General features: G+C 41.1%; 2 protein-coding genes across 10 annotated transcripts in view; one reads left to right on the top strand and one right to left on the bottom strand.

The window, feature by feature from the left end:
* Positions 1–24,273, top strand: part of CACNB2 (calcium voltage-gated channel auxiliary subunit beta 2) — a 378,285-nt gene that overhangs the window by 349,153 nt on the left and 4,859 nt on the right. For 3 of the 4 annotated variants that reach the window (XM_045874323.2, XM_045874324.3, XM_064591995.1), the window contains 6 exons: positions 2,725–2,858; positions 6,743–6,823; positions 7,294–7,352; positions 15,894–16,003; positions 22,220–22,371; positions 23,849–23,944. In XM_045874323.2, coding sequence (XP_045730279.1) covers positions 2,725–2,858; positions 6,743–6,823; positions 7,294–7,352; positions 15,894–16,003; positions 22,220–22,371; positions 23,849–23,944 — 632 coding nt within the window. Of the gene's footprint in view, positions 1–2,724; positions 2,859–3,485; positions 3,548–6,742; positions 6,824–7,293; positions 7,353–15,893; positions 16,004–22,219; positions 22,372–23,848; positions 23,945–24,273 lie in introns of all 4 variants that reach the window. The other variant, XM_045874325.2, reaches the window with a different exon arrangement.
* NSUN6 (NOP2/Sun RNA methyltransferase 6) overlaps positions 12,307–24,273 on the bottom strand; it is a 72,330-nt gene continuing 60,363 nt past the window's right edge. For all 6 annotated transcript variants that reach the window (XR_008506044.2, XR_010411693.1, XR_010411691.1 and 3 more), the window contains one exon: positions 12,307–22,785. The gene's annotated coding sequence lies outside the window, so the exon portion shown is untranslated. The remainder of the gene's footprint in view (positions 22,786–24,273) is intronic.

The following is a 24,273-nucleotide window of genomic DNA, read 5'->3' as shown; positions in this document are numbered from 1 at the left end:
TTTCAAAAAATGCTGCCAAGGCGCTCCACCAAAAAAAAAAAAAAATTCTGTTGAGGACCAATAGAAGAAACTATTTTCATATTTATGGAAGTAGTTTTCCCAAGTAAATACTAATGTTTGCCAAGGTCTGCAGATACAAGTATGAAACAAAAAAGGGCAACCATCTGAGTCTAATAAAGTGTATGGAGCTCTGAAGAGTTGAACATGCTTCTTAACTGTCTTAGTAAATTTCTTTAATGTGTTTTGAAAGCGGCCAAATGTTTTAGAATTCTCTGTGTTTTGGAATGAACCCAGATGCTTTTAAATTTAAGTTAACCAAAAGTCAGAACTAATAAATTGGAAAGTTCTCAATTTGGGATTCCGAGCCCTTGTGTCCAAATATAGGTAAATTTCAAACCTGACTCAGGCTCTGAGGCTATGTGTGGGTCGCCAAACATCTGGGCAATATTATAGCTAAACTTTTTATGCATTTCCACTCTTCCTATAAAAAATTTTTTAAAAATCCACCCACTGATCACAGCAGACCAGACTGAAGGGCCAAATTGTAAAATCTAATGTATGAACTTTGCCAACGTCCTGTCAACTCGGGACATGCTTGTAGGTATCCTTATTTTCAGAAACGCTCTCAGGAAGTACTGTCCCTTGAAGGTGGCCTCTACAAAGCCCAAGAAAAGATGAGAAAAGGAAAAATAGATGGGAATTTACCACTGGAAAGGAAACTTAGCTGATGCTGGTTAAGGTCTATCCCAGAGACAGTGAAGAACTGACCCAGATCCTCTCCATCGTAGCTGGGAAGACACAACATGCTTCCTAAGTTAGGATTCAATATGAAGAGCCTTATAGGGTTGGATAAAAGTCAGCATCAGTTCATAGCGTTTCTGTCCCACGCTGCATGCTGACCCTTTCAGTGCGTCAATGTGTGTGGGTGGTGCAAAAAGACTTATTTACTAGGTAAGTCTAACTAAATAGCTGGAATTAACTCAGACTGTTAGTACTTTCACCAGAGAGGGAATCCTACGGGCTCTCTGGGTGAGCAGGCGTTGATACGTGCAACGTTGTGCAAACAGTGCCAGGGAATCGCTCCATCACACACCTTCGACCTCCTCAGATGACTCAAAGGAACAATTAAGCGAAAGCTCTTAGTTTGCAAAAGGCTGAGTCACCTCATATCCGTAATAACCTCAAAATTGAAAAATAATGTGACGGCTGTCGGGTGATCTGCCCCCATACCGAAGAGGGTAGCAGCGGCTGCCCGAGTGTGACCTCGGTGTGCTCCTCGTGGGGCGCAGGGATGGGGGCTGCCCTGTGACGCCGAATGGTTATTTCCGATGGTAATTTGCTCCTTATCTGAATGGACTGTGGTTTTTGTTAGATTTCTGTGACCTCAACTAAACCATAGCCTAATTTTCTCCTGAGCTCCACTCTACGGCCCCTTCCTGAATCCTGGCAATGAGGATGGACCCCCCACCCCCCACCCCCTTGGGCTGGGGGAAGGAAGGGTGCCTGCATGGAGAGCGCTCACCTGCAGGGGCAGCGAGGTGCGGGGGTGCGGGCACAGGTGGGGGCTTGCTTCTGAGTCCCGGCTCCGCCAAGGTTTTTTTTGTTTTTGCCAAGAGCAAGTCCCTTAAACTCTTGAATTATCATTTCAATCTTAAAAATAAGGGGGTTGAAAGTGATCTTCAAACTACTTTCCAGCTCTGGTTCTGCGGTGGATAAAACCCTGTAGTAATTGCAGGTGGAAGCGTTTTTTATAAACCTCGAAATGAGATGATGGGTCTTTTTTTTTTTCCATTTAACACTTAATCGTTGAGCGCTCTGGTTTTCAAGGCAAAAGATTTTTAAAGTGAAAGCATGTAGAACCACAGACCTAAACCTCTTGTTCTGCAGACAAAGAGACCCCTGCCATGCTCTCTGGGGTCTTCATGCCCTTCCACTCCATTTCTCATGTTTAATGCATTTATATGAGGGCTTCGTATCAATCAGTGGAAGTCCCCTTATTATGTCATTTTATTAGACTCATTTCATTTGGAGACCGATCTCCAAAGGAAATGTTTTCTAACTAGTTTTCAGTCAGCCTGCCTGAGGGGGTCTATACCATCTTGAAATCGTTTTAATCCTGCCCATCCCGGAAGCCTCCCGGGATCATGTGCCTTGTGTAGGACTCCTTTGTGTTGCCTGAATTGGGGATTTTTCAATTCTCGCTTTTCCCTCAGATGCCTCTTGCGTTTTTAGTGACGCTTTCCACATTGCCCTTACTTTTTTTTTCCCACACAAAACCAAGCAAAACAAGAAATCTGAGGCACATCGTGATAAAGGTTACCAATGCAGTTGCTTATTATCAGAAAGCTGACTGAATGTAAGACGTGAAGCCAGATGTTCCGGACCATACCTTCTATGCAGTTGACGTGGAAAACTATCAGTAGTCTATTTGAAACTACAAATTAAAAATGTTGCTCTAAAAATATTATTCAAGAGATCTAGCATAGAACTCACGTGTTCAAGCAGACAGATATCATGAGGGGATCTCTTGGTATTGTTAGGTTTGATTGCATTGCGTTCTTAACGTGCCTTACCTTTACATTTTACTTTGTTGACTATGCTGAGCACTCATGATAGATCTTTTACTATGGTTCGTTTTATTTGCTTTCATTTTATTTTTTTTTTATAACCTGTTTTTCCTCTCCTGTCTACCTGATGATTTTTGAATTGTTTGTCTGTATATAGCTATAGACATAGATGCTACTGGCTTAGATGCAGAAGAAAATGATATTCCAGCCAACCACCGCTCCCCTAAACCCAGTGCAAACAGTGTAACGTCACCCCACTCCAAAGAGAAAAGAATGCCCTTCTTTAAGAAGGTAACATTAACTTCCAAGCTCCCATCTGTCCACCCGCTCAACTGCACTGCGTCACATTTCTAGTCCTGTTGACTGTCTGTGTCCTTTGATAAGCCAATAACGTGCATGCTGTGTTATTCTTTGTTTCTTTTCCATGCTGCTGTAGCTAAGCAGAAGCAGAAATCGGTAAGTTTACATTGACATGAGCTGTGTTTATCCTGCCACTGGCATCATTAGCATCAAAGCCCGAAGTTTTAGTAATAAACGCAGTCATTTCTGTCCTAAGAAAAGAACCTATCAAACAGCTAATTGAGTCCATGCATTTCAAACCGACTAAATTCAGTGAGTGGACCTGTTAAAGCACTATTACAGTACTTATCCTTTTTGATGGAATAATATCTACCACTGAGGGACTTGGTTTAAACATCCCCAAGACGTCAAACACTGACAACTCCATATAATGCACCTCTATTGTGCATGCTTATCCTGTCTGTCTGTCTCTTTTTTCCAGAAATTTAACTTCTATCAAGCATATTAAAACCATTATTAGATTCTGATTTATGATATCCAGATACATAGCTTGTACTAAAAAAAAAAAAAAGTATTCAATTTTTAATTTAGTCAGTATTTAAACTTCTAATCCACTAGGTGCAAAATCTGCAGATGAACAAGACCAGTGGAAAACTGCAGGCTTGTTTTGGCGGTTTACTGTGAGTTTTTCCTATTGTCATCTATAAATACTCTCCCGATGTTCTTGCCTCCCCCATCACAGTCAGGTTGCAGGATCTCACCTGTCGGATAACGGGGCAGTGGCTGTGCATAGAACCTTTGCCACTGGCCAGCCACAATGCTACACGGTGAGGCTCCTCGTCCCCCGACTGGAAACCAAGGGTATTCCTGAGCTCTCTTGACTCCACACCAAGTCTGTTTCCTTTCACGCATTTTGTAGCTTCAAAGCATTATTTTTTAAGGACATTCGCACCCCACCCCCGCCCCTACACACACAATTTCCATTCCTTCCTTTCTTTTTGCACACCACTTTGCAGAGCCAACTGTGCTGTCTTTTGGAATCCTACTTCCTCCTGTCGCTGTGGCCGGCACACCATGGGGACATCGTGACGTGGGTGTGGAGGAAAGCCTCTTCTGCCCCAAGCTCCGTGTCCCCGGCTCTTTCCCCCTGCACACAAGCGTTTTGCCACATGGAGGAACTCTAAAATCACGAGGTGTCAGAGACTGAACTGGGAAGTTTGTTGTTTTTGTTTTTTAAATAAATGAGGGTTACTTTTATAATGCAAGACCTCGGCGCTCCAAAAATTAAAACCTGGATTTTTTTTGTGTTAACACAGACAGCCCTAGCCTGATGCACACCTGCACCTGTGGGCCCCCTCTTTCTGGTCCTGTCTTCTCGGCGCAGCTAAACCTTGCAGCCAAGTGACTGAGTTCCTAGCGCCGATGCCTAGAAAATCAGCATCACTCAGATGCTCTGGATTTTCCAGAGCGGTGACATGAACTAAAACCATGTCAGTCGAGATGCGTTTTTGGAAGTTTGCTTACTCTTAAATTCCCAGCCTTTAAAAATGTTTATCACAATTTTTCAGCTAAAGAATTGGAACCAAAATAAGGCTAGTGGGAAAGAGTAGATAAAAATGATGGTGTCGGTATCCATTGGGCATAAAGTACCAATATTCCATCAAATAAGGTAATTTCTGTAGCTACCCTATTGAATAAGAAGCTGATTGATGACCAGCATGGGTAACGCTTCTCTTAGTTGGCAGCCAGAGAGCGAAGGAACCAAAGACCTCTAAAATACAGGGCCACGAAATACTTACAGACTCGAAATAAAAATTCTTGGTAGCCGTGCAATTTATATTCCTAATTCCAACAATGGAAAAGGTATTCTTATATGGAATAGCTATAAGGACTTGGCTTCGAAACAGTGTCAGTATGATCCCAGGTGTATCAATGTCTTGACAAATATGCTTATGATGCCTTCGGCACTGGTATTCATTCTTCTGTTATTGATTATGTGGTGAACTTCAATGTAGAGCTCAAAACCAGAGAGACAACCTGAGATTCACGGATGAGACTGTTTTCCATGTTTCAGGTTGCTTTTAGAGTGGTGCTTGTGGCCTTTGTGCTGTTACTGTATTATGTTTGTCTTGTTTTTTTTTTTCCCCTGTTTGAAAATGTATTCTACCTTTCTTGTGTTTATTAAAATTAATTTTGAACACTAGGTAAAATTTGAAGGACTAAAATTTGACAGCACCATCACAGTATTATTTTCGCCCCCTGTAAATATATTTGTCTGCCTCCCTGGATGAAATCTCAGATGGAAGCTGTTGAAACTGAAATGCTTTTTAACTCCATCCCGCACCCCCCACCACCACCCCACCCCCCAATTAAATTCAATTGAAGTCAGAAAGTTTGTAATGGGCAACTTTTTTTTAAAAGATTGATTTCTTAGAGTGGGAAAGAGCATGAGGGGAACGGGGCAGAGGGAGAGAGAAAGAATCTCAAGCCAGCTCTACACTGAGCACAGCGCCCCACGCAGGGCTCAGACTCACGACCCTTGAGATCATGACCTGAGCTGAAACCAAGAGTCGGACGCTCAACTGATGGAGCCACCAAGGCGCCCCTATACAAATGGGCAATTTTAAGCAACAATAAAATGTTCTTGGGTAACAGGCTGATGCAGAAATTACAGTCACACGTTAGCTTTTCAAATTCTTAAAAGTTAAATTTTTTTTCTGTCTCTGTGATTCTGAAAATATATTTTTTTAGACACTCCTTAATGCAGAAAGATTCAGATGACAGTGATTTGTTTACCCCCGTGTTTAAGGCCTTATCTCTCTCTTCTGCATTAAAAAAAAGTCATTTTGAGTCCATGTAGCATTTTCTGCCAACTGGGAAGAGTCGGTTTTAATGTAATCAAACAGATTAACTGTTACCTGATTTTTTCTGGAAAAACTTTATTTTGATCATTTTATGTGAAGCAGCTAAGCTGAAAATTTTGCAGTTTTAGAAATTGCTCCAGAATTTAGCTCCTCCCCCTGCTCTTCCAAAAAGAAAGAAATTGTGAAGGCATGAATTAGTTATAAACAGAGACATTACCTAAACCACTCTTGAGAAGCATATTAGATGTGCAAGTTGATAACAAAGCTTTTGAGGCCCCTGCAGCATGCTTGACTATGTTATCACATGTTAACCACCTTCCTTCCAAGACACACAAACCTTACATTTTAAGTTTTCAAGTTACAAGGTCTAGAAACCAGAAATCCAAACCCATTCGTCACTAACCTGTGACAATGATCCTAACTACTGGAACAAGCATGCTTTTTAAACTTCAACTCGCACAGTAAAGCAGAGATTTTCAAGTATTTGGTAGTGAACGTTAACAACGTTTTGAAATTAGGTTTTATCCAGGTAAGACAAACATCTAAGATGCAAAGCTAATAAGACCTTTCTTTTCTCCGTAATTACCCACATTAGGCCTGATCGGTTAAGTCTGCAGAAAACTCTCAAATTCCTTGAAAAGCAGTATTAATAATTTCCTGTCAAGCCTAAAGCACCTACTCTGCATGAGGCATGTTTTCTGTCCTTCCAACTAGTATTTTGTTCAAAAAGCAGCTTTAGGAACTAATATGTCCGTAGTCTTTCTTGAAGAGAGCAAGAAAACTGTAGACAATTCAGTAACTTGAGAACTTGAGGAAAATAAGCCCACCAAGCTTTGATTGGTTTTCTTGAGGAAAGAGGCGAGTAAAAAAAAAAAAAAAAAAGGAAAGGTGTGGAAAGCCGGTGCCTCCTATTACACAGTTCAGAAAGAATGATTTATACTTAGAATACTTAGAATATTTCAGGTCCTCCTGCCTTTTAAGCATCTGAAGTCCTCTCCCCTCTCTCTGCAGACAGAGCACACTCCTCCTTATGACGTGGTACCTTCTATGCGACCAGTGGTCTTAGTGGGCCCTTCTCTGAAGGGGTATGAGGTAGGTGGCTGCCCTGGGGGGCACACTGCACTTGACCTTCACAAGCTGAACTGCTTTGTGAGTCCACCTCCTTGAATTTAGAGCTTAAAGAGCTTGCAGCAGCGAAGCACGTTGTTTTCCAAGCTGTGGTATAGATTGCTTCCTGTTTTGTTCTGTTTTTATGGCCGTTGCTTGGGTGCTTTTGCTAGCTTCAGTTTCCTGTGTGGGGAAACATTATCAAATGGAGAGCGCCTGAAACCACCTGCGACGTCATGTGTTGTCACTAAAACATCAGGACAAATTTGGGGAGCTTTGCCTTTTTTAATTGTCATTGTATCAGATCTCAGCAACAGGAAAATGTGGCAATCTCACACATGCTGCGCTTTCCAAATGGGAAGCCTAGGTCTTTAAATGGTCTTGGGAATAAAACTGTTTTGTCGTAATTAGGAACAGTTTTGTTGTATTTTAATTTATTGCTTGCTCAATTGCAGGTCACAGATATGATGCAAAAAGCGTTGTTTGATTTTTTAAAACACAGATTTGAAGGGCGGTGAGTATTTCAGAATCCTGGATTTTGTGGATTTCTCCTTGAAGATGACAAAACCCGGGTGGGACAAGGCATGTGAGCACAAGAGAAAACTGCCCTCTGAAGTCTATATGGCAATGGGCAATGAGTTTCATCCAGTTCGGCTGGATTCAGTAAATATCTGTCATATTTGCTCAGCACATCCTCAACCCTGGATAAGCCAGCTCTCTGTTCCTGCACCTGTGTCTGTAAGCTGAACTTGGCCACATCCCTGTTGACCTGTATCTCCCTAAATTCATGATCAGCTGGCTCTTAAGGCTGCCCAGAAATAATACTCAATATCCCTCTTCTATTCACATTTCCCTTCTTCAAGACGTCTGCACCGTCTCCTCTCTCACCAAGCCCCCAAGCCCCTTCTCATCTCCCTCCCCAATGAACTTGCTTCCTCTTTGACTGAGACTATAGAGGCAATCAGAGGAGAACTTCTGAGAGTTCCCACCACCACACCGAGCCCAACTTGCGTGTTTGCCTGAATGCTGTGCTTTTTTTCCTTTCACTGTGTTCCTAGCAATGGCCAACCCACCCACTTGGGTACCAGGTCCCATTCCCCATCCCAGCACAGCTGTAAATCCTTTCCTTTCTCATCACTACTTCGCATTCTAATGGAAACTCCATCAGCATCTAAAAATGTCGTTATTTCTCCCTTCGACGGAAGTTTGAACCATATTCCCCTCCAGCTGTCCCATTTTTCTCCTTTTCTTTACAGCAAAGCTCCTTCAACACATAGTACATCCTTGTTCTCCTCTCATACTGAAACGTACTCAACGAAAACTAGTCATGTCCGATCATCAGTGACCTTGACATTGCTAAATCCAGGGGGTGAAGCCTCAGTCCTTCTCTTAATTGACATGTTGGATTGCTTCATTCTCTTTTAAATACTTTATATGCTGGCATTCAGCAAGCACACTTTCCTGGTTTTTCTTTTATCTCACTTCGTCTCCTTTTTCTCCTTGGCTGGTTCTTCCTCATTGACTAGACATCTTGGAGCGCCCAGGGCTAAGTCCTTTGGTCTTCTCTCTTCTAGTTACATTCATTCCATGAGTGATTTCATTTGATGTTTGACTTGTAAATAGCATTCCTTCGCTGGTCTGTCCTCTGAATTCCAGATCCATATATCCAACTGCCTATTCAGTATCACCACTGAGATGTCAGATGGACTTCTCAAACTGAACCTCTCAGCTTCCCCCCAAACCTGCTCCTCTCCTAGTAGTCCATGCCTCACGTACACCTCCTTCGTCTTTCAGACCTAAGACCCATCCACCCCAAATCACTGAATCATTCTTGACTATTCTGTGTCTCTTATATCCCACATCCAAATGCCGTTGACTGTATCTTCAAAATATATCAAGAATTGAACGACTTCTCACACATATGTCTCTGCTATCCTTTTGGCCTAAGACACCAGCACCTCTTCCCTGGACTATCATCATAAATAGCCTCCTAACTTGTATCTTTGCTTCTGTCGTTGCTTCCTTGATGTCTCTTCTCAATTCAGCAGCCTGGACAATTCTGTTAAACTGTGAGTGGATCTCATCCCTGCTTTGTTCAGATCCATCCAGTGACTTCTCTTTTGACTCAGCATAAAAATCAAAGTCCCTATAGTGGCTTTTAAGACCCTCTCTAGTCTGACCACACTCTTACCCCCTCCTTACTTTTGACTTCATCTCTTAGACTCTCCCACTTGCTCATTCTGCTCCTGCCACACTGACTTCCTTGTGGTTTCATGAATGTTCCAGATAGCCAGATACATGCCCACCTCAGGGCCTTTGCACTTGCAGTTCCCTGTGGAAGACATTTCTGAGGGAAGACATTTCCCTCAGAGACTGTCCTAGGTATATGTGCACACACACACACATTCTCTCTCTCTCCCTCTTCCCTGACTCTTTCCATAACTCTTATATTTTATTTATCAATTTTGTTTATTGTCATTCTCCCACAGTTAGAACAAAAACTCCATGAGGGCAGGCTTTTTTGCTTTTGTTTTTGTTTTTCTTCAATCTGCTGTGTGAACTGTTGTGTTCTCAATGCCTGGAACTGTGCTCATTGTGAGCAGGACGTGGGTGAGTGTTGAATGTCTCCCATGTATGCCCTGCTAAAGAAATGCAGAGATGGGGAAGCCACTCACAGTCACCTCAGGTGTTGACCATAAATGGAAACCTTGAGCAGTAAACTACAAAGTAAAGCAACAGACAGGCAGCTCAGCACCTGCGTGTCCGAGGTACACATGGCGTAAAGGGAGGAAGGATTGACACTGACAGGAATGTCAACATCTAGGAAAGGTTTTTAAATGGCAGCTAAGATTTCACCGACTCGAATTAGAAAGAGAAAGGCCGGTCCGGTGGAGGGGGTTAAATGGGTGAAGGAATCAGGGTGTGACACAGCATCATGTGGAAGGCAAGCTCCTTAGAGGTCTTCAAGTCAAGTCTCTAGACAAGGAGTAACTGGTGACAGAGCTAGAGTGCCATGTTAATCGGCTTGGACGTAATCCTTTTCCTCTCTTCCCCTCCCCCTTCAGCTTGTTTCAACAAATTTTATTGAGTGTACTCTGTGTGCCGGGCATTGTGAGGAACAAAGTCAGACAAGGGCCTTGGCTTCATGAAGCTTATTTCTAGGTAATTGGAAGGAAGCCTTAAGTCAAACAATCCAGGGACTCTGTGGTCAAAGTTAAGCCAGTTCCTGAAGCATCAAAGCTATGATAGGAGTCTAAAATGGAAACTTCGAAATTTAAGCAAAGAGTAGATTATAGGGGACCTGGGAGCACACAGGGCGAGTTCGTATTTCTGTATTTTTTAAGATTATATGTATTTATTAGAGAGAGTGCACATACGAGCAGGGGGGGAGGAGTAGAGGGGAAGAAGGGGCACAAGCAGACTCCCTGCTGAGCAGGGAGCCCGATGTGGGGCTCGATCCCAGGACCCTGAGATCACGACCTGAGCCGAAGGCGGACGCTTAAGTGACTGAGCCACACAGGCGCCCCTATATGTCTGTATTTTTAACAAGACAGATCTGGTGCCTCTACATCCCTGTCCTTCTCACATCCTAACAATACAACAGATAGTATGTGTGGGTTTCAGATTCTTTTAAATTTCTTAGTATACTGCTTTCTTCCTTGACCACACCTGCTCCTACAGCCATTTGTAATTTATATCGACTTTCACCAGGGAGGCAAGGACACACAGGGAAACTGACAGCAGGACAAGCAAAGGGCTGAAAGAGACAGAAAAGGAACAAAAGCAGAAACTATGTTCCCAGGTGTAAAAAAGACTTTATAATCAAGTCCATATAATCACACGTTCCTAATTTGATTTTTTTTTCATAACTTTATGAAGTATTTTTTAGTTTGGGCCAGGAAAACACAGCGTTTGGCTTGGTCCAAGGCTATCTGGCACTGGCCAAGTGAAAAAGGCATACCCCTGATTAGGCTCATTTACCGTTTAGTTCTTTATGCTTGGCTCTGTCATTTATCCTAATTTGGGGTTGTCTCCTTGAGCATGCACATCCAGAAAATTGCTAGACAAAGCACTATGCTTTCCCTGACTGAGTTAACCCACTGCCCTTTCCAAAATACCAAAGATGGAGAAATGAGATGGCATCCTTACTGTTTAAACTTAGTAAGTTCTGAATTTGGAAGACAGATTCCAGCCATAGGGCATATCTTGGACCCATGTTCTAAAGTATTAGCCCATCCAAACTGATTTCATTTAAGAAACAAATGAACAAAATATCTGAATGTTGTCAGTCTGCTCTTTCTGGCCAGAAGTAATTTCCACATGACTTTATTAATACACCTGCCTTGGCTCATTTGACTCGTAGAGCTCAAGTTCAACATTCTAGGCTTGAGATCACCAACTAAAGATCCTCAAAGGAATGGACAGGGTCCATAAAATACACTTACAAAAATCCATGCAAAAATTTTTTAACCCATGGCAAGACACCCAGAGTACCTGAATCATTAAATGTCTTTGGTTTTGGAAGCAGTAGGGGGCGGAAACTGAGCAAAAGTATCAGGTACTTCTATGTACATGTAATTTTAAAAGGGAAAAATGAATCAGTCCTTCATTATCTATTAAATAAACTAAATTTATTTTAAAAAATTAGAAGCCCCAGGGGAAGAAAATATGAAATATGAAAGGAAGTGTTGGTGATGAAAAGATTCTTGATAGGAATTCTTTTCTGTTCTTAAACCTAGTTAACTTCATTCGTTGAAGCCCTGGGGAGTTGTCAGAATCGTGATCCTGACTGTTAAATAGCATAAGTGTGTCAGGTCAAAGAATAGATGATAATTCATTATCTTCTTTCTGTTGTGTGCAATAGAGTAGCCCATTTACAATCAGATCCATCCTAACCAACTCTGTCATGTAAACAAAGCAATCTTTGGATTCACTGTGTAGGACATTGACAGGTAAATTAACAAGGAAATTGAGGACAAGAAGGAAAGCTACCACCAGTGATGAATTTGGTTTTCCTCCCCAGTGACTTTGAAAATGTCAGCTGTCAGCACTGAAGTGTCTGGAATGGGAATGGAATTGTAGGGATGTGTAAACTGTCGAATTTTCTGTGAGGGAATCTTACTGGAAATCAGTAATCCTGGGCAACATTGCATCACTTTATTTTGTCGTGTAGATAACTTGCTTAGATGTGAGACAACTTCTTCTAAACTGGTGGTTTATCTAGCCTGGCTGCACATTAGAATCATCTGCAGCACTTTTAAAAATAAAACACCAACCCAACAACAAGGGCTTGTGTTCTACCTGTGACCAACTGAGGTCAAATCTCTAAGGTAGGATCTTCTGTAACTGTAAAAGCTTATATGGCAATCTTGGTATATACCATGAGGGTTAAGAACCACTACTCTAAACTGAATTGTCCCCAGAATCTTGCCCTTAGGATTTTCAAGGTTTCCTTTTTGGCGGAATCCCAAGTAGTGACAATTCCCAAAGCATAACTGTAGGAGTTGAAATAGAATAGTGACCCAACTTCATAGCCTACAGTGCTAACCACAGAAGCAGGTCAGTGGATTCTCAGCTGAGCAGTGACATGTGCAGAAAGGTCCAAGCATGTGGGAGAAGGAGGATGTATTACTACAGAAAATCCTGTCCTGCTGCTGAATCAGTTCCCCACAGGCTGACTGGGTGACGCCGCTGTCTCGTCTGTCTGGTCACCGTTGTATCCCCAGGAGGGTGCCCATCACAACAAAGGGGGCAGCACAAGGGGATTTTTTTTGGGGGGGGGGATGGAATTATTTCTTGACTGTGGTTACAGGTAGATAATTCTATGAATTGGTCCAAATTCATGGAGAACTATACCCCAGAGAGAATGAATTCTAAGGTATACAGATAAACACAAATTTCTTTGCAAAAGCCAGGGTCCCTTCCCACACGTTACCAAATGCCCTGCTCTTCAATTGGTAAGCACTCTAAACTGTTTTAGCTGTATCTTTTGGTTATTTACTGCTTGCCTCTAAATAACGTGCAATCTTGATTTGCTACCTTCCTACCTCGCAGAATATGTAGCTCTCGTGCATATTCTCTTCCTGTCTCTCCCATCCTGCGCCCATCTCCGCCTTCAGTCTCCCAACAGTTAAATCCTAATTTCAGCTGGCTCCATTTCTTAGGATGTATTGTGACTCTGTGGATAATATTCAAATGAGCCATACTATACACCATAATGACTTTGTCCTCTGTGTTTTCCATGAGATAAGTAATTTTACTTTTTACGCTCGCTTAACTTCCTCTGTGTTTGGCATTAATTCAGCCCTGAACTCCCCAGCTGTCTGAACCTCCTCACGGTAATACTGAAATGCACCCTGTCGTCACTCAGTGTTGTCTTCTTGAACCTCCGGGAGCGTTCTGGCCATCTCTAGTCTGGATGGTTTCTCTCTTTGATGGGTGCACATTTGTCATTCCGGGACATCCTTCACCATTATTCTTGGGATTCCTTTCACTTTCCTCTTGGGTCAGAGCCCCTTTTCCTTAGATCCATTGATCTACGGTTTTACTCTGTCATTTCAGTTTAACAGCATCCTCCAATAGTTTCCCTATAAAAGTACATAACTTTTTGAGGCCCTGAATGTCTAGAAGTGTCTTTCATCAACCCTCCCATTTCACTGAGAGTTAAAACGGCTAGAGAATTCTGGCTGAAATAATTTCCCTTTAGGATTTTGAAAAAACTCTGCCCCATTCTCTTCTGGCTTCCAATGTTGAGAAGTACAGAACACTTCCATTTCTGACCCTCGGTGTGGGACCTGTCTTTCTTCTTTGTCTTCTGTGTCATGAAATTTGTAAGAGTACGTCCCAGTAATAGAACTCTCAACCTCTGTCTGTGCTGGACCTTGTCGATTCGGAAAATCAAGATTCTTAATTCTGGATTTTTTTTTTTTTTTTTAAGTTTCTCTGCTTTCTTTACTCTTTTTTCTGGAGTTCTTGTTATTTGGAAGTTGAAACTCCTGGGTGATTCTCTCATTTGTATAGCTTTTCTTCTGTGTTCTTTCTCTTTGCCTTGTTTGTTTGACCCTTCAGAGTTTAACTTTTATGTCCCAGCTCTCTTCTTTTGAATTTTTCTTTCTACTATCATTTTTAATTGCCAAAAACTCATTCTGACTTTTTAAATAGAAATTTGAGGCGCCTGGGTGGCACAGATGGTTAAGCGTCTGCCTTCGGCTCAGGTCATGTTCTCCAGGTCCTGGGATCGAGCCCCACGTCCAGCTCCCAGCTCAGTAGGGAGTCTGTTTCTCCCTCTCCCTCTGCCCTTTCCCCAGCTTGTGCTTTCTCTCTCTCTCTCTCTCTCAAATGAATAAATAAAATCTTTAAAGTAAGCAAACAAATAAATAGAAATTTGTTACAGTTTCACAGATATAACAATTTCTTAGCTTTCACGTTTGAATACAGCTGACCCTTGAAAAATAGGGCTTTGAACTATGTGGCTCCACTTCTAGGAGGATTTTTTTTTTCCCAATAAATATGTTGGAAAATTTGGGGGAGGACTGTGACGATCTGGAAAAATTAAGAAAAACCTAGGTATAGTTGTAAGAATACAACATATAATATATGTAACATACAGAACATCTGTTAATAGACTGTTTAGGTGATTGGTAAGGCTTCCAGTCAACAGTAGGCTACTAGTAGTTAAGCCAAAAGCTCTATGTGGATTTTTGATAACACAGGATGTCCATGCCTCTGACCCCCATGTTGTTGCAGGAGTCAGCTGTATTGTTCACTTACTGACTTCCGTTTGTTTGGGCTCTCATATGAGAGGTTTTCCTTAAGATGCTCAGTGAACACTATGGTGCTCCAATTTAAAAATGGGACATCACATAATCACTTGGAAATTCCGTGCTCATAGATGGAGCTTGTCAGCTTTGTGCTTCCCTATAGGACAACCTCACTGGACCATGTCCATAGGAAACCTCCAGTGTTACTGTTTTGGAGTCTTTTTCCCTTTGGCAGTCAGATGTCCCAGGGAAAAAGCGCTTCCATTCTGACCCCTGGAGGATGGAAGCCTGGCTATCAAAATTCTCAAGATGGGGAAGAGGCTGGGGGCTCACCATTTAGAATCCTTTCTTTTCCATCTAGTGTCCCTGTCCTCACTCTGCCTGGGGTCTCCTGGTCACAGGCCCTGCATGTTACTGTCTGTAGAGAATAAACCAGCAATCTTCTATCACACAGGGAAAGGAGCATCACCTGGCAACTTCATGTAACAGAAGGGAGGTGGAGGGCTCTAACTCTGAAACAGACTTTCACCAAACCTTCTGTTTTTAGTCTCCCTTTTACCGTTGTCTTCAAGGGTATTGTGAGGCTTCTATTTTACCCCACGGCTTTTTCTATTACTTGTATATTTGGCTATCTCTGGTCTAAGTCCTTTTACTGTTTCCAGCTTCCAGATTGTGGTGCTGTCATTTCTACCATACCTAAAATGGCCCCCTAACTCCTTACTACCTGACACAACACTGTCTTCTCCACAACAGCCATCTTGAGCTTTAGTTAATTTTACCAGTTAATTTTCTTATTTATTGCCCATCTCTTCCACTAGACTGTTAGCTGTCTGAGGAGAGATCATGTTTGTCTTGTTCTTACTCTTACTTGTTCTTTGTGCTTATCATAGCACCACACTTCTGGTTCAGGGGCTAAGAAACCAGATTTTCCAGAGTCTGGGTTCAAATCCCTGCTCCACCTTTTAGAAATATATAGCCTTGGATAAATAACCTACTTTGGCTCATTTTCTTCATCAGCAAAAGTGGGACTAGAAGAAGCCTCTCTGCTAGAATTTTGGGGATAATTCAGGGAGGTAATCCAGTTTACAGTGCTTAGTACTTGGTAAGCAAATGATAAATGCCAAGTAAGGAGGTGCAGGGTAAGCAAAAATGAATGATTCGGTGCCCTAACATCTTTTCATTTGAAAATACTGTTCACTATGTATTTCAAACTTAGGTGAGTTTGGGGAATGTACTTCTACCCCCTTATATTCACTTAATAACCTCAGGGTCTTGTGTTACTTTTCCCCCAACAGGATATCCATCACAAGGGTCACGGCTGACATCTCGCTCGCCAAGCGCTCAGTGTTAAACAATCCCAGCAAGCATGCCATAATAGAAAGATCCAACACAAGGTCAAGCTTAGGTAAGTCTGTGCAGTAGACTTGGGCTTAGCCTATTTAAACTTTTCTCTCCCGAGGTTGCCAGTGAGAAGCTCTAACTAGATGGTTAATTCCATGTGTCACAGAGCAAAGAAGAAATGGACCCACGTTGCCAGTGGCTAGTGCTACAGTTTTAGTAATTTCATGCTAAGGAAAGATTTGTTATGATAGTTTCGAGTTAAATATTCCACTGGCTGTCAGCATTAATGTTTTGGTTGTGGGGTTTTGTTTTGTTTTGACTAATGTGAGCTTTGCTGTGTACACACTAAAAATTCCTGGCTTTGCATTGGTGTTACCATGAGCAAGCTCATGGACCTCTGTAGTGCCTCCTTTCCTCATCTAGGCAACAGCAACAACAGAAGAGAGAGATATTAACTACTCTGTAGCATTATTGTAAGGATTAAACACAGTGTGTTCTCCATCAAGGATAGCTATTATCCAAAGACCCTCAGTAACGGAATTTTATCAGTGATTATGTCATATTCAGGATAGTGTGTGTAAGGGGAGGGGTGGGTGTTGAGATAAAAGATATAGATGTAGGAGTCAGTGGTTGAGGAGTCTGGGAAGAAAAAGCAGGCCAAGGGGTAGAGAGTAAGCTGAGAAGAGTGTAATTTTACATGGGGAAGACAGGAGCCTCTTTGAGGAAATGACATTTTAGCAGAATGATTTGTTGTGAATTCTTTAGCCTTACAGCTACCTGTGAAAAGACTGTTTTGGGCAGAGGGAACTGAAGGTGCAAAGGCCCCGTGGCAGGAATGTGTGTGATATGTTTAAGGGATAGTGAGGAAGCCAGTGTAACAGATGTGGAATGACCAGGGGGCAGGAGGTCAGAGAGATGGTGCCTGATCATGTAGGACTCTATAGGGCTTTTATTGTGGATGTTGGTAGAAAGGTGTAGGAAAGCAGACCATATGACACGACAGGACTTGTGTTTTAGAAGGATCGCCTACAGCATTGTGGAGAAGAAAATGGAACGGGGCAAGAGCCAACTCAGGGAAAAACTCAAGATTCTGTTGAAGCAGATTCAGGGAGAAATAATGTACTCTGTGCAGAAACTATAAAACTGGTGCCTTTAGGAGAATCCCTATAGTAGTGGGGTGGAGATGGGGCAAGAGTTGGACAGGGAGGTCATTTTGTAGGCTGTCATCATCACTCAAGGTAGAGGTTAAGAGAGGACTGAAATAAGACAGTGGCACAGGGGATGAGTAGAATGAAAGGAATCCAGAGATAAGAGAGTCCGGTATGGGCAATCTATGGAACATGAAGAAGCCAACTCCAGCATGATCTCTAAGGTTTTGCTTTCAGAAGCTGGGTCACTGATGGTGTTATTCTGGGGAGAAGGGATTCAGGATGAGGAGCTAGAGGGAGTGGCCTGAATTGGGGATAAGGAAAATGACAGCTGCATTTGTGCACACGTTGAATTTGCATCCAAATACCCAGCAGGCAATCACTTGTACGTACAGACCTGGAACTTGGCACAGAGGATGGGGGTTCAGATGCAGTCAGTTCTCAATAGTCACAGTAGTTACGTTCTATAAAGTCTCCGTGAACACTGTACTAGCAAATACGGAGTCTGCTCCCAGGGAAACACAGGGGTAGGTTCCTCTGTAAGTGTGAGGATTTTTATTTTTTATGGCAGCACTAGGAAATAAGTCATGATAACAGACAGGAGAATGGTCAGCTGATACCTCTTCTGTGTCACTACAACATGTTGAGTAACAAGTTATGCATGTTATGTGGACTCTATTGTATAGGAAACATATTTATGATCTAACAGTACAAAACTGATACTTGAACACTCCAGGAATGTACGTATATGTGGATATGCTATACCTTAAGATTCTTCTATATTTAGTTGAGGTTAAATTTGAGAAGATCTACCTCAAATCTAATAGAGGAGATCAATTTCAGCATTTATCTCTTTTACAAAAGGATGAAAGATCCAGCAGAGTGAAGATATAATTTGATAGGTAAAAATTTGCTTTAGACAACTTCTGTTATATAAACAAAAGTATAGTATGTTGCCTTTGGAGTTTATTATGCTGATGGACCTCTGTATGATAGGAAGGAAAAGAAAACCCTGAAAAATCTGAAGACTTAAGTACATCTTCTTTGCTGTTTTGGGGTGGTACAGGACTTCTCTGCACGGACACATGGCTTTATTTATACTCATAAGACTCATCAAGTTCTAACCTTTTGTCCCCGTTGCATCACAATTTAAGATATCTACATTAGCTATTCAAACGTAGGGAATGCAAATAAAGAACATTGCATTCTTAGAAATAAAAATATTATTTGAATGTAAATAGTTATGGGTGTGGGTACCCAGTTATTTGCCAATTCCAAGTCCAAACTTTTTTTTTTTAAGATTTTATTTATTATTGAGAGAGAGAATGATAGCATGAGTAGGGAAGAGGGTCAGAGGGAGAAGCAGACTCCCCGCTGAGCAGGGAGCCCGACGTGGGACTCGATCCCAGGACTCCAGGATCATACGAAGGCAGTAGCTTAACCAGCTGAGCCACCCAGGCGCCCCAAGTCCAAACTTTTAAAAGTAATATATTTAGATAATGATATTATTGCTTTCTAAGAGGAGTCACCTTGGTGTTTCTTCAAACTGCCCAACTTCTTCAAAAGTATGGTTTGGTTTTACCCCAAGCACTTTCCCAGAGACAAATCAATTTAGGGAAAGATGGTACATCTTTGCACACGTTTGTACACAGAGATGTGAATATAATGCCTGTGTGTACCACACAAGAGCAAAAACTGTGTGCTAAAGGTGGGAAAATATTGAGCAAATATGCAAGAGTTAAGGAAGCAAAGGCGGATTTAGCTGCGCACATGGCAACAGTTGTAGCTGATGGCATGCAAGGAGTAAGGAAAGGCATTTACTTTGTGTATTAGCAACACAGGTGGATAGATAACAATGTTTCCAACCTGGTAAGTATTTTAACCCAATTGAAGAGCTAGCTTAGACCATTTATTTTGCCACTTATTCTTGTGATGGAAAGGTTCCTCTTAACTGTAGTGCTGACACATGAACCAACACATATGATAAAATTCTATACAGCTAAATAGACATACATGCAGGGAGTACAGGAAAACTGGAGAAGTCTGAATAGGATTGGTGGATCACAGTAACATTTTGGTTGTGATACTGCACAATAGTTTTGCAAGAGGTTTCCACTGGGGAAAACTGGGTAAAGGGTACAAGGGAGCTCTGTGTTTTTCTTACAACTGCGTGTGAATTTATAATTATCTCAGTAAAAGTTTCAACTAAGCAAAGCTCATCACTTATGTTATAGCACCACAGACTTTAGAACTGGGGTGACAAACCTGAGAGCATTCAGTTCAGTGGTTCTTGAAGTGTGTTCTCCAAATCAACAGCGTCAACATCATGGGACATTAGTTAGGAATGACAGTTCTCAGACCCAAACCTGACCTACTGAATCAGAAACTCTAGAGGTGGGGCCCTATAGTCTGTTTGAACAAGCCCGCCAGGTGATTCTACTGTATATGCCAAAATGGGAGGACTACCAACTTCCTTCAAGCCTGTCACTGCACAGTGAAGAATCTGAGAACCAGGGGCGCCTGCGTAGCTCAGTAGGTTAAGCGTCTGCCTTCGGCTCAGGTCATGATCCCGGGGTCCTAGGATCGAGCCCCGCGTCGGGCTCCCTGTTCAGCAGGGAGTCTGCTTCTCCCTCTCCCCCTCCCCCTACTCATGTGTGCATTCTCTCTCTCTCTTAAAAAAAATCTGAGAACCACAGGAAATGAATAGCTCTGTGTAGTTTTATACTAAGGTATAAAACTAAGACTGGGCCCTTGGGGATCTTGACTAGCAGTACAGATTTTTTTTCCATTGAGCAGTGCCATGTGGCAGTGACGCTTGATTGCATTTACTTGACCATCTGCCCCCTCTTAGGAAGAATGGAGAGTGAAGGGCTGATGACAGAAGGCTATAAAATTAGCCTTGCAGATGAACGTGGAATTTATGTGACTAGTTGATCTTTTGAATCTAATTTCTTTCCTCCTTTTGATCTCTTACCATTATAGCTGTCTCGAGAAATTAGTACACTCTTTGTTCCATCACACAGCATTGATGGCCCAGCTCTACCAATCTCTACCCAAGGGGAGTAGTTCACTTTGTCTACATATATTTTGGTAGTCAAATTCGTTATTTAATTGACTCATTCTTTCAACAGAATTTGAGTGCCAACTTTGTACCAGGCACTGTATTGTAAGGGAAGGAATAGAACTAATTATGTATTGTTCTCTCGGTTCACTGCCTGTTGGGAACATTTTCAATCCTGTCATTGAAATTCAGCGGGATAATTGTTAATAGAGGTAGGTACAAAGCACTACAGTTGACCCCTGAATGATGGGGGTTAGAGGCACCAACCCCCACATGGAAAATCCAGGTATAACTTTTGACTCCCCAAAAACTGAATAGCCTACTGCTGACCCTAAGCCCTACTGATAACATGAACAGTTGATTAGCACACGTTTTGTATGTTAGATGTACTATATACTGTATTCTTAGAATAAAGTAAGCTAGAGAAAAAACTGTTACGGAAATCCTAAGAGAAACATTGACGGTTCTGTATTGTACTTATTGAAAAGATCTGCATATAAGGGACCCGCACAGTTCAAACCCATGTTGCTCAAGGGTCAGCGGTACTTGACATCTATTACTTACTATGGGCCAGACACTGTAATAGATGGTTTGTATGTTGGTTCATTTAATTCTCATTTCCATTTTCCAGAAAAGAATACTGAGGCTCCAAGAAGTTAAGTATGTTTCCCAAGGATCACATAGCTCTATGAAGTAATGAAGACTATTTCTGCCCCAAGCCACTTTGGTGCCAGGGAGTTAGGAACACAGAGGCAGAACTTAACTGGGCTTGGGGAAAGGAAAAGGTGCTTAGAGAAGGCTTTAGAGATTTCCTTTTTTGGGGACAAAGAAGGCACTTGTCAGAATTAGAGTTTTGTGCTTAGTGATTATGCAAATGGCATTGCAGTTATCATTCAATAACTGATACTAGAATGATATCATAGTTTTATTATTAACTGACCACTTAGATTTCCTATAACACAATGAAAGTAACAATCTCCTCACTCTATTTTTACAAGTATTGTTCAGTTACAGAAACTTCTACAGAAGTTAACTTTTTCTTGTCTTGGAGAAAACATTATGATTGTTCCTGAGTATTGCTTTTCAATGTCAGATATAAAGCACTGACAAAAATGTTACTCATTTTACCAGTGCCAATTTTAACTCCGTGGGTATGAGGGACTGTAGGATGTGGACAGATGAGTAAGGCCTGCCCATCTTCAAGATGCGGAGTGTGCATCCTTTCACTGGGTAGGACGATATTGATGGAATAAACTGACTTTAAGACTGCTTTTCAATTTCAGGAAAGAATGCTAAGGAAGTCTTTGGCCATTTGTTTTTTGAAATTCTGAGCATGATGGACTCTGTCAAAGGAAAATCTCTAGTACAGATACATTTCTCACCTCTCTCCCTTTTTTATTGAAGTGTAATTAACATACAGTGTTATACTGGTTTCAGGTGTATAGTATAATGATTCAGCAGTTCTATACATTTCTCAGTGCTCATCAAGATATGTGTACTCTTAATCCCCTTATCTTTTTCACCCCCTCCTCCGCCCCTCTCCCTTCTGGCAACCACCAGTTCTGTGTTTTTGGACAAGTTTGTTACAGATACTATTAACGTCCCTCCTATTTTATGTTGGATTTCACCTTGCTAATAAACATATCTAGGTTATCATATCCAGAAAGCATACCAATAGGTGACAGTATAAACACAGATTAAGCTGATGCAGTGAAAAGAAACATGGTGATAGTTGCTATGGTAACATGGTCAGAAACAGACACGTTAAAGATATCCTTAAGTTTGTATTTTACAATGTCTTTATGAAATGATTTCACAGAGAAGTTTTATAGCACGAAGAGTGTTACACTGGAAGCAAATTTTAGAGCTGGTTGAGAGACGAATTCCCTCAATTCTAAAGGTTCTGTGGAGAGCCAGCTCTTTCCAAAAGATACCTTTTATCACCTTGATTGCCTGTAAACATGAACCTATTGGCTGCCCTACTTCCCTTCTTGTTGAAGAAACAGTGTACCATTTTTATTTCAATTTGGTTTAAAAATACTTTAATTGAACTCTGCTTAACCTTTTACAGCGGAAGTTCAGAGTGAAATCGAAAGGATTTTTGAACTTGCAAGAACATTGCAACTGGTAGTCCTTGATGCGGATACTATTAATCATCCAGCTCAACTCAGTAAAACTTCTTTGGCCCCTATTATAGTATATGTAAAGATTTCTTCTCCTAAGGTAAGTAGGGTTGTTATTTGCTCTCTAATCAAACCTAACTAATTGTATATGTTTTGCTTTACAGTTATAACAAGCTATATCTCTATCCATCATAAAGAGTTTGATGAGACAGGGTAGTCAAGTCTTTAATAATCATGCTTTGCTTACTTGAATCTTAGTTTCATGGCTTAGAACAGCAATTCCCAAAGTGTGGTCCGTGGTTTCCTGGGGGAAGGTTCTGAGAAACTTCTAGAGAGTCCATGAAGTCAAAATTATTTCCATAAAAATACTAAGACATCATTCTCCTTTTTCACTGTTTTGACATTTGCACTGAGGGTGCAAAAGCAGTGGTGGGTAAAACTGCTAGTGTCCATGAATGGAGACAGTGCTCCCAGTTAAAAACACCACCACCATCCAGTTTCACTGACACATGTCCTGAAAAAGTAGTAACGTTTATTAATGTTACTAAATTTTGACTCTTAAATACAAGGCTTTTCAATATTCTGTGTTATGAAACTTGAATAGCTGAAGCACTTTTACCAGTTAGCTTGAGGACATTCAGTGACTATTCAAGTTATAAACTCAAGGAGCCTCTTTTTTTTACCATTTTTATTTGAAAGAACTGACATGCTGTGTTTATTAAGACTTAGTTATTTGGCAGATATTCTCCCATTTGTCACCAGTGATAAAACTCAAAATTTCAGAAAATTTGTATCCACCTAAGAGCGTTGCTTTAATATTGTATAAGAAGTGTGTCAACATTTGGAAGATCTGAAGAATTCAGTGAACCATTATTTTTCAAATGATCAATGAATGATGTTACAAATCACGCACGGTAAAATTTCAAATTTCAAGATAAACCAATGCAATGAAATTTAACAGTAAGAAAAGTTCATTGATAGGGTTAAAGCTTTCACATGGCAACTAGTCTTTAAGAAACTACCACTTGTTGAGTGTAATATCAAAGAACAATGTATCCACAGTTCCTGAAAAGGCTACTACAGTACTCCTCCTTTTCTGAATTACCCATCTGTGGAAGGATAGATTTCTTCACATTATTTCAACCAAAACAAGACACTGTAGCAGGTTAAATGTAAATGTAGCTAGGAGACTTTGGTTTTTTTTATGAAGCCAAGCATATTTTTACAAAAATAATTTGTTAAAATGTAACAGGTTTATCATTTTTAAATGAATATTTAAAAATGTTTAATTGTAGTTTCTACTATGGTAAACATTATACTTCACATAAACAAAAGCTCTTGGGGTTCTCAATTTTTTTAAACATAAAGGAGTCATGAGACAAGTTTGGTAACTGCTAGCTTTGAAAAAAGGTAAGAGTCATGAATAAGCTCCATGCTAGTTATCTTCTTTATACATTTTATAGCTCAATCTATTATAAACCATTTGGGCTATAAATAAAAAGGCCCTAGAGTGAATAACAAACTTTGTTCTTTACCTAAGTGCAGATATTCTTCTTGTTAAATCTTATCTTTCACAGGTTTTACAAAGGTTAATAAAATCTCGAGGGAAATCTCAAGCTAAACACCTCAATGTCCAGATGGTAGCAGCTGATAAACTGGCTCAGTGTCCTCCAGTAAGTCATCTCCGTATACAGTATACTCCACCCTGATTATATATTTAGAAAGCAAGCGGGCAATAACCAGACAGGTAAACAGGTGTCGGGGGAGAGAATTCTCCCCACTTAGCCATGGTCTTCATTCCCAAAAGTGAACTGCCCTACCTTCTCCCATGAGCATTTGTCTAGATCATGGCTTACAAAAAGCTCCAGTGCATTCGGTGGTGACCTCGCTTTAATATCTAATACGTATCCTAAATGAAACAAGATTGTTTTCAAAATTTGGTTTATAAAATGGATCTGTTTGGGATTTATTATTTGCTTCTAATAGTTCCAGTTCTTAATAA

Source organism: Mirounga angustirostris, unplaced genomic scaffold (assembly GCF_029215605.1).
Source record: "Mirounga angustirostris isolate CCGP_5_RB_7025 unplaced genomic scaffold, mMirAng1.0.hap1 SCAF_5, whole genome shotgun sequence".
NCBI lineage: Eukaryota > Metazoa > Chordata > Mammalia > Carnivora > Phocidae > Mirounga > Mirounga angustirostris.
The sequence above is the reverse complement of the archived record's forward strand: the minus strand, read 5'-3'. Positions and strand labels throughout refer to the sequence as shown.